At 38.4% G+C, this 17,805-nt stretch overlaps 1 protein-coding gene across 1 annotated transcript in view; it reads right to left on the reverse strand.

The window, feature by feature from the left end:
• LOC103721242 (probable cyclic nucleotide-gated ion channel 5) overlaps positions 1-15,206 on the reverse strand; it is a 41,444-nt gene extending 26,238 nt beyond the window's left edge. Inside the window, exons 1-4 of the mRNA XM_026810084.2 lie at positions 14,983-15,206; positions 14,740-14,786; positions 10,871-10,999; positions 10,557-10,750 (exon numbers count right to left, since the gene is read on the reverse strand). Of these exons, the coding sequence (XP_026665885.1) occupies positions 10,557-10,618 (62 nt within the window). The 5' untranslated portion in view covers positions 10,619-10,750; positions 10,871-10,999; positions 14,740-14,786; positions 14,983-15,206. The remainder of the gene's footprint in view (positions 1-10,556; positions 10,751-10,870; positions 11,000-14,739; positions 14,787-14,982) is intronic.
• Positions 15,207-17,805: the final 2,599 nt, after the last annotated feature.

The raw sequence follows: 17,805 nt of genomic DNA on the forward strand, positions 1-17,805 counted from the left end.
ATACCGGTTTTCATCTATCTCCGGTACCGGTCAAGGACCGGACCGATTTGTACCGGCCCGTACCGGCCGGTACGGCATTCCTTGGCCGGAACCTTTAGGAACCGACCAGTTCCATTTCAACTTGATGCGAACCAACCAGTTCCGTTTCAACTTGATGCAAACCGAACCAGTTCAAAACCGGGCCCCTCTCCCTTTCCTTCTTTTGTTAAAAGGTGTTGGGGGAAGGCCTTCGACATCTTCTTCTCTCTTTAGTTTAGCTTTTAAAGTCTAAATGGCTCTCTTTTTTCCTCAATTTGCAAAATCACACCGATTCAACCCGATTGAAGGAAGATCCAAACTTAAATAAGGTGTGCTTCTTCTCTCCTATCTCATTTCCTCTAAATTTTTTTTACTCCAAAAAATAGCTCAAAATTTGCAAAACAAGGAGAGATCATGCCAGAATTTTCGATTTGGGCTTGATTTTATGATATGTTGTTGATCTATGAATGACCAACAAGATGATATAAAATTTTTTAATTTTTTATATATATAATTTTTAAAAATTAAAAATATATTTTTAGATTAAAAGATAAAACTATATAAAAAATAAAATTCAAAAAAAAGGTAAAATTAGAAGCATATTTAGGGGCATGCAAGATATCCTCCTACAAAATTTAGCATATATTTATTCAAGTTTTGATATGATCATGCGTACAGTGGCTTAGGCCTAAATTTGAAAAAAATTGAGAAATAAATAATCTTAGATGCATGCCCACAGGCCTAAAAAAATATATGTAGCATCTATTAGTGGGTTTTATATGAATCTGAGCTAAAATTAATTTTTTTAAATATTATATTTAAAAATTTATTTTTAAATTTAAAAAATTAAAAATACATAATTAATACCAAAAATTATGAAAAATTACTAGAACATATTACATAATTCAAAATTATTTTCTGAAGTAGAAAACATATTTTTTTGAATTTATGATATTTAAATATATTTTTAAATTTAAAAATTATTAAAAACATATAATAAATAAACAAAAAATAAAAAATTACTATTATATATTAGATAAATCAGATGTATTTTGTGAAGTAAAAAAATTATATTCATCATCAGAAAATTTTGCTATTTTTAAATAATTGATAGAGTGATATACTTGATAAACTTGTAGGAATAAAATCATCCAACAAAAAGAGCCAGATCATGACATTACTTGAGATCATGGGCAAATGTTTTTGAGTCGGCACCATTAAAAGTGCAACTGGTGCGACACAGACATCAAGAAAAAAGGGGTAACTAGGTTGAAGCGGCACTTAGCAAGTAGTTATCCCGACGTATCTATGTGTCAGATATGCCCACAGAATGTTCGATGGCTAATGAAGAAGCACTTCGCTGATTTCAAAGCAGCAAAGAAGAGAGTTTCCAAGAAAAAGATAGAGGTAGACCACCGAGTGGCAGAGCCACTTTTCTATCACTCCAAGGAGTCAGAGGAGACGTCTGCTCCATATGACGAGGAGGCACAGATCCATGCTACCATGCAGGCAATCTTGGATTATTAGTGACAGCAAGATGAGGTGGCCAGGCATAGGGCTCGATTTGGACCCTCATACTACGAGTCGGTCTCTGATTCTGCGAGCAGCATAGCAGATCCAGAGTTCAGAAGGACCTCCTCAGTCATAGAGTAATGCATCTATGCTGGGAGCTTTTGGTAATAAAAAGAAGTCATCCATGATTTAGATCCACATGTCTTTCCTAGCAGGGATTCGAAGCAGGGTTGACACAATACTGAAGAAGGATAAGAAGAAGGATATGTAGCGAGCTATTGGATCCTAGTTCCACTTCAGCCATATCTCAGCAAATGTGATGGACAATAAGTACTATAGGTCTATCATTTCCTCCATACAGGCTACCAGTCCCGTTGTGGATACTCTAGAACCGAAGGACATCTATGGTAAGCTTCTTGACAATAATAAGGAGCTAGAGAAGTAGATTGCCTCATACAATAGCAAGTGGCCCACATATGGACTTATGGTGATGTATGATGGTTAGACCCGTCCTACCAGGCAAAGCATTATCAACTTCTTGACATATTATGATACGAAAAATTTCTTCCATAAGTCGGTTGATGCTTCCGATCAGGTGCACGACGCAATGTACATCCTCAGATTGATGGAGGAGGTGATTGATCACGTAGGATAGGAGAATATCGTGCAGGTCATCACTGATAATGGGCCACAATATAAGACTATTGGAGAGATCTTGATGGAGCGATAGCCATATATTTTCTGGACCCCATATGCTGCACATCGTATCAACCTCATGTTAATGGACATTACGAAGATTCATAAGGTGCAACAGATAGTGGAGGCAGCCCAAATCATCAGTAGATATATTTATAACCATACATGAGTCCTTTCACTGATGAGGAGGTAGGTAGGGGAGAGATCTTGAGACCAGGAGTCCTATGGTTTGCTACCAACTTCGATGCACTTGATAGCCTTCTTGAGAAAAAGCAGCGTTACATTAGATGTTTGTTAGTCCCGAGTGGCAGAAGAGTAGATTTGTGAGGGCCAACACTGAAGTGAGCATTGTCAAGGACTTGGTGACGAGACAAACATTCTGACAGCGGTCCATTACAATAGTGAAAGCTATCAGACCATTGTATGAAGTGCTTCGGGCCATGGACAACAAGAGGTACCCCCAAATAAGCTTCTTGTATCATATGATGGAGGGGGCAAAGATTCAGATCAAAGAGGCAGATTCGACGTATGTCCAGAAGTACATCAACATCATTGAGCGGTGGTGGGACTACCAGAAGGGTAGGGAGTTGTATCTAGCAGGTAAGCAAGGGCATTAAAAATTAGACTACTCCTGTACTTGTACAATTTTACTAAGACAATAATGAATTCTATCTCCAGCATACTACTAGAACCTGAGGTTCAGTACATCATAGCTGGAATTGATATGGATGACAAACTTCTAGTCGCTTTACGTAATATGATATGGAGACTGATTTAGAAGTCGCAGCCCTATGTCTAGAAAAAATAAGTTAACTTAAGTGACATATGTAAGTTAACTCATATCTTCAATTATGAACATATTACAATCCGGTTCTTCTTCACAAACCAAAATATTTAGAGAGGGCACTGACAACTTTGAAGTCTCAATAGCTGTCGTAAGTAAGAAAAGTATGAATTCAAGTATATTACAGATCAGGAAGACATTTACCTATCGTTAAATATTTACTAATATGATACTATCTTATATATAATTTTCTTTAATGTTTTTATAGCTAAATAGTAGATTCATTTTGGTTTGTTTGTGAAAAATCTTAAGCGGTTAGCTATCCGGATCCTCTCCCAACTGGTCTACCTTCGCCCTCATCCACAATAAGTAGAGAAACCATTCGACACAGTAGTGCCTCAACAACCTTATATATGTTTACTACAATCTGAGGTTGAGGTTGATGAGGAAGTGGAGCTAAAATACACAGATTCGATCCATAGTACTTTCGTTGATGATGAGGATGATCCTATAATCAGATGGCTTGTGAACCAGTAGTAGGAGCTAAGGCTAGAGCTGGAGCAAGAACTTGATAAGCGAGAATTGCCTCCACAACTGGCTAATTTCGTAGCCAGCGAGGCTAGAGTTGATGCAAGGCAATAGGTAGAGAGCAATATTCCATGCATCCTTTCAGTAGATCAACCACAGCCACGGGATAATCACGTGACTCCTTGTCCGAGACATCCTCTTAGAGATATAACTGAGAGATGCTTAAACGATGCCACTACGCTACCCGGTCGATTCAGTCAGGAAGGCGACTTAAATAGTCAAAACATAGCCAGACAGAGAGGGGACGAAGGTTAAGTAAGCAACAAGTGACATGAAGGGTAAGTAGGCAGCGAGTAGCACGAAGGATAAGGAGGCAGCTACTCAGCAACTAATAATAAAAACAAAAGATATCTGCAGCCCTAAGGAGAGTGTGGAGGAGGAGCCAGTTTACTCAGATTTAGAAACCAGGAGCAGCAGTTCTGGTGGTCATGAATTTGTTGGCCAGAAAAGAAATAGAGGACATGAGACCATCATTTATGAGATACAACCATAGGATGGTCTTCGATTCACCAATGAGTCCCACTTTATGCATGTTACACAATATAGAAACTACGGTGCATAATCTGGTGGAGCCCGTGAGGATACGATTGCATATAGAAAATGGGCTCCTCGAGGTCATTCAAAAAGACACGATGCAACTGCAGATGACCTTGCACATGGAGTATAATCTATAGGCGTATCAGATTGCGAGACGTATACTGAATTCTATTACCTGTAACTACAGGCAGCCTATAACCCATTCGGATACGAATATGGATATGGTGCATCTGAGACATCTTTCGGTGACTACTATCCTACGCATCCCGGAGTATCTTACGGGTCGGATTTTGCTGTCGGCTGATCTCGACAGGCCCCTTCACAGTCATTTTATCAGCCAGTTTATCAATCAGAGGATACCTTTTAGAGCTAGAGCTTCAGCAAGAGATACAAGAGTGCGTATAACTCATAGCGTGTTTCTTATAAGATGAACATACAAGAATGCAATGCCACTTGGTTAAACGGGTGGGCTGATGTGCCTCCTAATTATGCTAATGATCTAGATATCTACAAAAGGCATCGCCTCTCGACGAAATTTTAGATATCAGTATATATGTTGTACTTTAAATATATATAATCGATTGTATTATTTTATATTTTTTACCTCACTACTTGATTTGAGGATTTTCATGTTGCTTCTTGTAGCATGCAATATCTTATTAATCATTTTATATTTTGTATCATTTTAAAACAACAAGATGCATCATTTAAGTTAAACCGAGATCACAGAAATATCAAAAAATATCAAAAAAATATAAAATTAGACTTAAAATTATTGAAAAAGTTGAAAAAGATTGATTACCAATTAATTGATCTTAAAAAATTCAAAAAAAAATGGGCAAGCCGGTATGGGTCCTAGTACCAGTTTGGCGGACCTTACATGAAGCATTCTTTGCATATACTTAATAAACACAGATGTATAGAAAGATGACTACAATCAGTCCATGACAATTTATGAATGTTACTAGGGCAAGAATATTGCTACTTAGTGCACCTATATATGGTTCCTTGCAATTGATCGACCCATTCATTCGTAGACCCCATTGCAATTTTTGGAAAACAAATAACCATGTATGGGTCTCTTGAAGGGTTTGAAGTTGCTTAGGCATACGCAATTTGCCACAAAATATTATATTGCGTCATGATAAGATCAAAACTCCTAATTGACATGAAAGTCTGAATAAAGAAAAATAACTATTTAGCATGGAAGTTTTCCAGAAGAGAAGGCAAGAAAATGGAATACCAAAACTTATACATTTTATACAGCAATGTAATGAAGTAGCATTATAATCCCCCTGTGCAAGCAAGGTCCAAAAATAGATGGAGTACACAAAATGTAGGGATGGGAGTGAACAAGTCCTAGAGCCCAACAAGCTCAAACTGCTATAAAACTAGGCTAAAACTAGGGTGGCGGTCCATGGGTTGGGACTAATATGGAAAATAGAACACATAAAACATGCGATCAATTATTGAATCAAAGGATTGCTAGAGTATTATGGTAATTATGCATTATAAATACATACGTACACATACAAATAGACTTGCACATGCACAACACACACACACATGTACATGGCACATATATGTATACATGTAGATATATATGTATGTATCTATACATGTGATGTACATAAAATGTATTCTCATTGTTACGTCTCGGTGGAAATAAAGTTGTCATTTTTATAAAAAATGGAAGTAACCCAATGTGCATAAATTATAAACAAAGGAGCAATAAATCATTTTATTTTGTTACTAACAAAATAATCCAAGCTTGGACCTTGGCAGAGTGTAGGCTTGGTTGGTGAAGCCCAAAGTTTGCTGTACCAGTCGACACTATATCATACTAGTACCAAACCGCACTATACTGGACCGACACTCGGTACGCCGAGCTATACTGGAACAAGCTGCATACCGACACTATAATAAGATGGTACCAATATGGGTTCGGTATCGAGATGGTGAACCTTAGTGATGCCTATTATTGGCTTGGGGCAAGTCTAGACCCATGATTCATAGACAGACAGTCAAGCCCAAGCTAACCATGACATCATATAAATTCAACCTGCAATTCTAAGGGGCTCTCTAGAGTCTTATAAGTGGTGTCACATGCAACTTAAGTTTTAGGTGCAAGCCAGCCCACTTATTAGAATGCCTGCAACTAAAATTACACAATAAGTTGTTGTTACGCTGCAACTCAAGGCTATCTTGTGGTAGGTTGACTCACAGTGAGCACAAGACGAGTTGCAACCGCTCGAGTAGATATCTTAATTGAAAAAAAGCATTTTCTCTCTTCCATTTCTCCTCCACCGCCTTTGCCATGCCCTCCATCTCTACACCACCATGTGTTGCCTCTAGCCCCCTGCCATATTCCTCTCCTTCATCTTCTCCACGCTCCTCAAGGCCTGCACCACTGCCCACTCCCTCCCCATGAGTGCCTAGGTCCAGACCTAAGCCCTCACGACCGAGGGCTTCAATACCAACTTTTATGTCCAAGACACCCTTATCTCCATGTATGTTGACTACTCCGAATTGGTATCCGCTCACAAAGTGTTCGACAAAATGTCTATCAAAGACGCCCACAAGAAACAAGCTTCTTTATAAGTCAAATACAATAACTTAAGTTGCAATGCGACTAATGATGCAATGCAACTTCAACAACAAGGCTCCAAACAACCCCTAAAGGTAGAATAAGTTAAAGAAAGTTTCTTAAAACATGGCAACAGAAGTAGATGAGTGCACATGGGATGCTTAAGAATGATGAATGTTAAATAACAACGTAGCTCAAAAGAAATGTCAAAGTAAGGCAGCCTTGGATCCCTAGAACAAAGATAGGCTTAGAAGAAAGCATAGGAGTATCTAGAAAAAAAAAAAAGAAAATGAAAAAATAGAAAGCTTTGAGAGAACAAAGAAGTTGAAACTGACAGACTAGAAGGTTCGACTAGATACAAGTAAAAATTATTCCAAGTAAATATGAAAGTAGAAAGGAATTTCGTTTCTTTAAAAAAGTGATCTTAGAGCTGGAAAGATGTTTGCAAAAAGAAATCAACAATAGTAACCCCAATGTTCCTCCTTCCTAGTGTTCCCTAAAATAACAAACACAATAATCTAAAGGTAAAACCAAGGTCCGCCGTACCGATACCGGTCAGCGTGCCGGTGGCGTCCCGGACCGGTACGAAACTGGTCCCGTACCGGTCCGTACCAGTTCCGTACCGGTGGCGAACCGGTCCGTACCGGTCCGAACCGGTGGCGTATCGGTCCGAACCAGTCCTGTACCGGTTCCGTACCGATCCTTCAACAATAAATTACCGGTACCGGATTTTACGCTGATCCGGTAACGGTCCCAGGCCGGACCGGTACGTACCGGCCCGTACCGGCCCGTACGGACCGGTACGGCAAACCATGGGTAAAACACTATGTATTAACTTGGAGAAAACAAGATAACTAAACTAAATCACACAACAAAAGAAGGAGAAAGTGTAATCCATCAAAAGGATAGTCTAAACAATAAAAAAGAAAGGAAGCATAACTAATCCTTTTTTAAAAAAAAGGTGAATAACTTTAAGCTCAAGCCAAGTATTGAATTACTATATTCCAAAAAGGGCCATGATATTTCAGGACTGTTGCCCAAGATGACAACCCAAGAGGGGGGGTGAATTGGATTCTCTAAATTTTATAACCTCAAATTAATTTCTAAATAAATATGTAGTTTGGCCTATGTGAAAAATATAAGTGCAGTGGAAGCAAGAGTAGTTAAGCTCTAGACAATTATAATTAAATCACTTTAAGAATTTAAGCTAGAGCAACTACACAATATAATAAAAAAAAATAAAGCAAGAGGCACAAAGTAAATATAATGCAAACACAAGCACGTATAGTGGTTCGGTGCACTTCAAGGCACTTACGTCCACTACTTAAGCGTTCCCTTGAGAATGCACTAATCCCTCGAATTACAGTTGGATTGTTTTACCGGGCTCACAATCCAAAAATCGATATAGTTGGTTTTACGGGTTCACCAATAAAAACCTAACCGTTAGTTTTATGGGCTCACCAACAAACCTACACCGTTGGTTTTATGGGCTCACCAACAAACCTTACAAGAGGGATAAGTGAATCGAAGTATAAAGCTCCTTAATGAGCAAATAAGACAATATGTATTAAAGAAAAGAAAAGAGAAATGTTATTGCTTTGAAGGCGCTTTTCTTTTCTTCACTAAGATTGCTTCACTCCTTAATGAATTGGTTGAGCTCTTGAAGGTACTTGAATTCTGCTCAACAACCTTCTTTTGGATTTGAACTAAAGCAATCAATTAAACTCTCTTGATTATCTCTTTTTCTTAAATGCTTACTTAAATTCTCAAAAGGATGTTTTTCCTGATGAATAGTGGCTCTTAAATACTTCTCCAACCTCCAAAAGTTAGTTCCTAGCTGTTGGATTGAGAAACTAGCCGTTTATAGCCGTTGGAGCCTTAAAAAGTACATCTGCAGAACTAGCCGTTATGCTGTCAATCGAGCTCGGATCAACTCGGATTTTGTTGGAGTCAGCTCGAGCTACAGTGGAGTTGGCTCTGACAAGGAATTCCAAAGAACATATTTCTGTTGAAACTGGTTGGGGTCGACTCAAGCTTGATGGAGTCGGCTCTGACAGTTGAAACTGGTTGGGGTCGACTCGAGCTATAGTGCCAATTTCTCTGAGGTCGACCTAAAGCCTGTGCCAAGCATGCCAAATTGTGCCAAATGTGCCAGAATCGGCTCCAAACTTCATGGGGTCGACTCTAGGCCTGTGCCAAGTGTGCCAAGGTGTGCCAAATGTATTAGAGTCGGCTTCAAACTTTCTAGGGTCGACTCTAGGGCTGTGCCAAGTGTGCCAAGGTGTGCCAAATATATCAAAGTCGGCTCCAAACTTTCTGGGGTCGACTCTAGCCCTGATTTTCTGCATCTTAAGGTTAGATTTGCACATAAAATCAATAAAAGACATTGCAAGCAATTTAGGATGCTTGGCACATAAAAGTTTCTATCTCTTTAACTATGGAAAAGACAGAATTGCCTTTTAAGGAAAACTTGACTCTTAACTTTGTCAAACTGAAAATTTAGATTTTCCATCAAGTTCTTCCAATGAATTTGTCTTTAGATGAGTTCTTAAGTGTTGTTTCAATCGAATATGTAAGGCGTATCAAGAATGTATCGTTACTTTCTTCCTTAAGTATTTAGATATTAGATCAATTGAGTTGATGCTATTAGTACAATCATATGACCTCAATGGCTTTGTAAACATCAAAATCATACTGGGGTCAACAAGGACAGTGGCAAAACTTTGCAAATTTATGTGAAGGTTTGACTCATGACTAAGGATGCCTATGAGAACATGGTATCAGGTACATCTAATCTAAGGTTCATCAAGGACAAAGTCCATGTCAAACAAGTGTACCATGAATCAAATGAGGACACTTTGAAGTAGTGTAAATTATAACAAACTAGAACTATAGAAGACCACCCAAGAAGAAGAAGAAACATTATTAAACGAAGAAAAATACTTTGTTTTATTAGACGATAAAAAGTAAAGTGCATGTTACCTGCTTACAACCCATTTGACAAGAAAGAGATGCATTGTCCACGTTGACCAAAAAGACCAAATGGAATGGTCCAATTTTAAAAGCCTGATGTGTCAAGAAGATAATACAACAAATCCAAAAAATAAATAGATAAAAAAAATAAGATGAAGAAGGTCAATCAAGGAACGAGAAATGAATATTCTCTATATCACACATCCTCCAGCATCTATACATTGTCCCAATCATCATCTTGAGCAAGGATTCCTTGCAGAATATATGGATAGAAAGAAATGAAAAATGTTTTAGTAACAGGAAACAGAGTGTCCACATCCGATGGTGAGGACTGGTAATGCACAAGAAATTTGTGTTACTGATTTACCGTAACTATCTGAATCCATCACAATTACTCTAGAAGGTATAATCTTTGATATTATGTAATTTGTACAGCAAGTGTAGCAATGTGTGGAGAATGAAATGAATCCATTATGAGGAGCAAAAAAGAAAAGTAATAAAATCACAATAGTGCATAGTCACACTGATATAAAATACATATCCATCATCTGATATATGTAGATTAATGATATGATAACATGCAAGTCTGAATGCCGACCATTTTAATTGCAAACAATAGAATGAAATATTTCTGCTACATCATAAAGCAACATTGATGGAAAAGAAACTACCAGCACAAGAAAGAGTAACATAGACTACTAATAAAAAGAAAAAGAATCTAAACTATTCATACGTTCAACAAAGGCCTCTTGCACATGATATAAGCAACGGATAGAAATAATTGCAATATAATCGTTGTATACAGTAGTGGGAGTGTGTGACAAATAAGTGACAAAGTGTTTAGCCAGTGAATAACCACACCTTACAAATTTCTCTCTCTGGCCATCCATAAATTGAGATTTGTAACCAGCACAATCAAACATCTTTTATGACCTATGCATCACAAAGACAGAAAACTGCAAATAACCATGTTGCGCCCATTAATAAGAGATTTTGGTACACAGATCGAGCTATGTCAGAGCAGAGATGCATCCAATATCCTCTATGCAAGGCTCCTGCACAGCAAAGAAATAAGAAGTTTCAACCAAATCAAGGCATCTCTAACAAAAAAATAACTGATAATCTTAAGAACATGTCAATCTTGTCTTCACATTTCAATATACAGCCTCACTTACAGTGTTACCTCTATGCATGGATGGAATAAGGTAGAAGCCACTTTCTTGATATGCAGCAGGAGGAATTGTGCACCATCACCTGACTTAAAGCTTGTGCAGAACTTGAGAGACTGGATTCACCGATCGAACCTGAATTTTGTCAGAAAAAACAAAAGGATCTTGAATGACCACAGCACATGTAACCTTGGAATCAGACCAACTGCTGAAACTTATAATTACACAGAACAGACCACCATTAGGGTGAGATGGTCATGATGAGAAATGTAAATCTTTGATGGCAAAACATGTGTTCAAAAAATGAACTCTCGTGATGCCAAAATACTCCCGATAAAGTGAAAACCTTCGACTCTAACATCAGGCCAATTTCCTGCAGTTCAATCTAGCAGTTATCCTAATGCAAGCATGCGCATGGAAGAAATCAGAAAGTGATGTGTCAATTGTGACAAGAGCAAGGAGTTAAGACCTGGTACTAGTAACCATCCCTGTTTGGTCCTGGCCAGTATGGTACCAGGATGCTCCTATCCCAACAATCAAGATGGGATGCTGTCCCAATATGGTACCAGGACACATCCAGATCCCATTTTTTAATTTTTTTGGTTTCTTTAAGTTTTATTATTTAATATTTGTTGGCTTTGATGATTTTAAGATCCTTTTAGCTTCTTAAATAGGCTTTTGAGTCTCTTAAATAGGTACTCCTCCAAGATCCCTTCTTGTTTACTCCTAAGTGAACAAATTTCATGCCAAACAAAAAAAAATAGCATGATTTCCCTCCTTTCTCTCTTCTCTCTCTTCTTCCTCTCCTTCCTCTCTTCTCTCCCTTCCTCTCCTCTCTCTTTTCCTCTCTCTTGTGCCTGCTAACCCTATTTCCATCAGGATTCTCTCTTTCCATGAGTGGGACCCCATTGTCCCTATTGGTACTGGGTGATCTGGCTAGCCAACCAGTCTGCCTCAACCAGTACGAACTGGACAGCTAAGATGTCCCAGATCTTGAGAGAACCAGTGTCCTGGGTTCATTCTAGATCCCATTCTCTCACTGAAACATATGGCACTGGTAAGATGCATAGGGATGCACCAAACTGGGATCCCTGGACAAGAGAAATGCGACATGAGTAACTGCAAATATTTCATAGCAGTGATCATAACAAGAAAATTAAGAACTGTACTTTTGATAGAATATTACTATAGTATGCTCATTAGCACAGGGAAGTCTTTAAAAGAAGATGAAACAAGAGCAGACAAAAACTCAACGGATTATGCTCATTGGCACTGCAGAGTCATAAAAGAAGGCAACAAGAGCAAGCAAGAACTCAAGGGCTGCAATGGATCACTTAAGAAACTTATCAAAACCAATGGATGCGTGAGGATGCTTGGTCATAAGAGCAAATGTTAGGTCCAAATAAAGAAACAAGTAGCACAAGGTAAAGAGAGGAAAGGGAGAATGCTTTGAGAGAAAATTAGATGCCAAAACTCAAGGACAAGACATCTTAAGCATTATATGCATATGGTCTTTTCTTCTTAGGTGCTCATTTTGTCTGGCTTTCAATTTAATATATCTAATGAAGGGACATGGTTCATTGGCTAGAATTCATTAAGTTTATTCGGGTTCATAACAAATTAAAAGCTGTGCCTTCTACTCAGCCTAAAAGGCCTAAAATGTCTTCAAAATCACACAAGGAAATGATGTATAAGTAACCCATGAGCATCTGCAAGGAATTACTAGGAGAAGGGCAGGCGTTCTTCTTAGCAGAATTATTGCGACAAGATAGTATATCTTGATACATGAAAGAACAATCCAAAGCAGAGGCAAAAGCAGTTAAGCCCTTGATTGAAGATTGTGATATACTTAGAGAAACAAAGTGGGCACAAAGTACATATATGCATGCATACATACATACAGAGTGCAGGCATGCACAGGATGTATATGTCCATGTATGTATACACGTATAGTTCATTCCTTTCTCTAGAAAGGAAAGGAATTAAACATGTCTAAAACGTGTGGCGCAAGCTTCTTGCCACTTGTCAGTATAAGGGGTTTCTAGGACACAATAAATGAGGATAGGTGTCATGAGAGAGAATGTTCTGAAGCTAAATACACCATAAACATGATCTAATCTTAAGATCTAGATGAATTCTTTAATAGTAAAAATCAGACAGAGCCCACTATCAGATTGGTGTCACATCAAATGGACTCATATAAACAGAAATAGTTTTCATCTATGCACACGGCACATAAAAAAACCAACTTTAGAAGGGAAAGAAGAAAAGACCTGAATGAAAAAGAAAGATCCAGTGCTTTGCTGTGAGGTTGCCTACGGATAAAAAATAGCATGAAATCAAGGGAGAATCATTAGCAAGCATGATGATATTAAGAGCAAGAAAAAGAAATATTTGTGGCTGAAAGGAAAAGTGTTCTTAGTATTCCACCCTGCCAACACTGATTACAATCCCAGTACCTTGCCTTATACATAGGCACTGCTTAAAATATGAAGTGGATGGACAGAAGAGAATAGGAAACCACTACATGAAAGATGAAAGTGTGTCAACATCCAGTCGTGAGTCTTGTCATTGGATGAGCACAGCTCATTACGTTTAGCTTGAAGATTTGGCATGTGTTCTTACAAAACAAAACTACATAGGAACATATTTATCATCCATTTTAGCAAAAATGACAGTAATATCTGGCTTTGGCCCATATCTGATCAACGTCAAGCTATAATACTTGATGTACAAGCAAAGACAAATGCAGTTATACAAACTGTGAACTCATGAAACAAAATAAAGGCATGATTTTAAAGAATATACAGTCTTAAGTACATAGACATCCAAAAATGGTCTCAGCCTCTCAGGTCTCATCCACATAACGCAAGCAAGACATATGAGCAGCCACATATACAGTCAAGGCAGAGAATTGTTTAAAGATCTACAAGTTAAAACCTTTCCTTTCTATCTATCCATAGATGTTGCCTGGAACCACAATCAAACATCTTGAACCAAATCGGCATCAATGAAACAGAAACTGGAAATTACCAAAGTGCAGCCATTCATGATCAATCATATATGCAATGAGAGCCCAAGTCAGCTATAATATCCTTCAGGCAAGGATCCTGCATGGCAAAGAAAACTGGGGGAAAGAAAAAAGAACACAAAGCAAGGCATACATATGATGTTCTAGAAGGATGCATATCTCTGCAGCCCATAGCTTCGGTTGACTGCATGAATGTAATCAAAAAATTGGGATAGGCCAAGGCACTTTCTTGAAAGGCAAAGGTAGGAACCGTGCATGATCACATGGCCTATAGATCATAAGGAACCTGAGTGAACTATTGTATCTGAAATTCTGAATTCCCAAAAACTCTATCAGCACCAAAACCATAATGTGCAAAAGGTAAATTAATGCCTAGTATGATCAGACAGTCATAAAGCCAAAAGTGAGACTAAAATGGGAAACACAGTGACAAGAGACCAGCATGAGAGAATGAACACTAGCTAAATGCACCCAATCCCACATGAACTCTTCAATGGAAGAACTGATCATTTTCCTAAAGTGAATTTCCTGCAGTAATTGTACCAGATAAAAACCAGAGGGCGATGTTGCACTTGTTGTTATTGGAAATAGAATGCGGATAAATGGAGTATCATTTTGACAAAGCTTGCATCAGTATGTTTGTCAGCAAATAAACCATACAGGTTTTATTTGCGGAAATTCGGTCTCACTGAGAGATATAAATAACTCATCCTCACGCATTCATTAAATGCCGCGACCACATAATTAAAAATCACATTAATACTTTACATATGCACTTCAAACTATATTCGAAGAAAACAAGAGAATTGAGCAGAAACATAGGGATCAAAAAGACTGCAATTACCTTCCCAATCCTCAATCACTTTCCTTTTCTCCCAAATCTTTGAATGCCTTGAATTAAAATATAAAAACAAAAAAGGAAAGGGTAATCAAGGCATCATAATTGAAATTTTTTTGGGAGTGACATGCTTTCTTGATTGAGAAATCAAAACCAATCGAAACACGAAATCAGAAGAAATAATCATGAACATGAAATAGAAGGCAGAAATAAAAGGAAAATAAAGGAAAAAATGATATTAATCCCTACCAAGCTATTCGGAAGAGATATTGGAAACAAATCTCCTCCTTTCTTATTGATTCCTCTCGGATTCTCGATGAGACAAGATTGAATCGAGATTTAGGGGGAGGGAGGGAATGCAACGTCCACCGCGCGTTCACGGCCACCTGAAGGAAACCCCCGAGAACCGAGAGGTCATTCAACTTCTCTCTCTCTAACAACCGCAGGAAGCGGGAAAAGTAAATCCGCTGGAGTCACGTCGTCGATGAAAAAAAGGGAAATGCCGATAATAAAAAACAATGAATGCTAAAATTAAAAACAAAAACGTTAATGGTTTCCATTACTATTATTATTAATATTATTATTGTTATTGTTATTATTTATGCGTGTTGTTATAATATAAAAGCAGTGGGTAGGACGTTACCAATAATAATCCGAACCGTATCATGGGGCGGTTATCGACTGTACAAAAACCGACGTGTCATGCGACAAATTGGCACCGGACACCAACATGGCACCGATTATGGCACAAATTGTCTGATGCCGCCAAATGAAGTTTCGTTTTTTTGGTTACCGTTGCTGGGCCCCAACCGCAACGGATCACAGCCTAGCCTCAATTCCACTCTTTTTTTTTATGGGCTTCGAGCGGGGCCTATTTAAAATCTAATCTTATTTATGCCCAAATCCGGCTCATGATTAGCTCAAGTGACGCCTACATCGGAAAAGCAAATCCATTCGATAGGGACGAATCGGTGGGTTACGAGCATGAGCCATCTTGGGTCTGCCTTGGCCCTCTATTTGGTACGGGATGGACAAAGAAGAAAAGATGAACGAGAAAAAGGATGAATGAATTTTTCATATGCGTTTAGTGGGATGGATAAGAATAATTTTCTCTTCTATTTGATATAGGAAGAATAAAGGAAAGGATGTATAATATTTGTATGATATTTTTAGTAAAATATTTTTTAATAAAAAAGAGCAAAGATGTGTTAAAATTTTATCAAAAAAATTAATACGAATAAATTTGTCAACGTAGAAATGTATTCTTCACATGCTCCATCCATCCTTTCTTGCATTTTTTTTTAATTTGGGAGGATGCAAATTGGTGGGCCATCGATGGCGATCCCTTTTTTTTTATCCATCATTTTTAAGATTTTTGAACCAAATGGTAGATGGGATCATCCATCCTTCTAACTCCATCCATCCATCCTCTTATGACCTCAGCCAAAAATAGGATAGATATGAAATGAGTTATAGAGGTTAACTGCATTAACCACCGATGAAATTCAATTATAGTTTACGCATCATGGGTCATTGTTTCGTGAGAGGAAAAGAAAAATGCATGTCCGCACAAGAATGCACAGCAAAAGAAGGCAAAATTGTCAATTTTGGTAGTGCCAAGGACAAATCAAGCATCATGGGTTGAACACACTCCAAGCCTATGAGTTGACAGGGTAATGGGTCGGGCTGAAAATAGGTATTGAATAAAATCTATAATTTCTAACCAGATCCATTTAATAAATAGGTATCATTTTGTAACCCTAATATCACGCCCCCGACCCAAGATCACGAGTCAGGGGTCGCGGCAACTGCTGCACAATCGTAGAAAACTAATGCAAAACAGCTGCAGAAAGGAAAGGAAAGAGAGAAGAAGAGGAGGGGAAAAAAGAAGAAGAGGAGAAGAGGGGGAGGAAGAAGAACCATGCTTCTCACCTAACTCTGGCTATGGCTTCACACCTGGGCTTCAGAAAAAAAGGAGACTAATTTTCATTCATCATTCATCAAACCCTAAACAAGTGCATAGACCCATATATATAGGGTCACAAAATAACAAATAGACCCCTGCAGATAAAACAATCCCAAAAAGACCCTAAAATGACAATATGCAAATAAACCCAATCAACATAACATAAATCCAACTAAAATAAATCAATCCAAAATAAAATCAAATTGGCTGAACTGGCTGGACCCTGTGGCGACCGTAGACCCGATGATGGTTGATCTGGCACTGGTGTCTGCACCAACTCTCCCCGGATGGGAAGGAGTCGACCTCGACGAAAGCGGCTCGGTGTAGCCCCGGTAGTACTCCAACAAGTCCGGATCAATCGGCGGTAACTCATCGCGCTGAATCCAAGTGTAGCCGAACTTTGGTTGTCCTTGCTAACGAACTAGGAAACGCTGAATGCCTCCATCACTGGTAAAAACTATTTGCTCGGCTAAAATAGAATCAATATATTCTTTTTGTGCTCGATGGAGGAGAAAAGGAAACGAAGATGGCATGGAATCGGTAATATGATAAGTTTCGGGCTCAAGAGAGGGTGCAGCGAAAGAGTCATCAGGAATTGCAACCAAATTATTGATATTAAAAGTAAGGTTATTACTCAAATCAAATGGAAAGTCAATGGTATAGGCGTCAATGCCATCCTTGTGCAACACCCTGCATTGTCTAACACTAAGAGACTACAATTCCTTAAGACGGATTATTACGTAACCCCAAGTTTGAATATCTTTGGCATGCTTGTGGAAATCAGCTTGCACCTTAAATTGAGCAGTACGTGCATGAATGCCCTTATGGATTTTCTGATGTAACTTATGAATGTGTAGTGCAAATGCATATACAGACTTGGAAATCCTAACATCAGTTTCGATGGGTTGTCCGAGGGCACATCTAACAACACTCATGGTGGACTGGTCAGACTCTCTATCTGACTATGCAAGCGAACTAGGTATAGTGCGGGTGCACCCTAGGATGTCAGGGTTGTTCTCACATTCTTCCTCAATATCCCAAATGTTATTGAGGTTCGGTTCATAGACTTGCTCCTCCAAGTCATCTTTGTCACCTTCCTGCTCTTG

This window comes from Phoenix dactylifera, chromosome 11 (assembly GCF_009389715.1).
Source record: "Phoenix dactylifera cultivar Barhee BC4 chromosome 11, palm_55x_up_171113_PBpolish2nd_filt_p, whole genome shotgun sequence".
Taxonomy (NCBI): domain Eukaryota; kingdom Viridiplantae; phylum Streptophyta; class Magnoliopsida; order Arecales; family Arecaceae; genus Phoenix; species Phoenix dactylifera.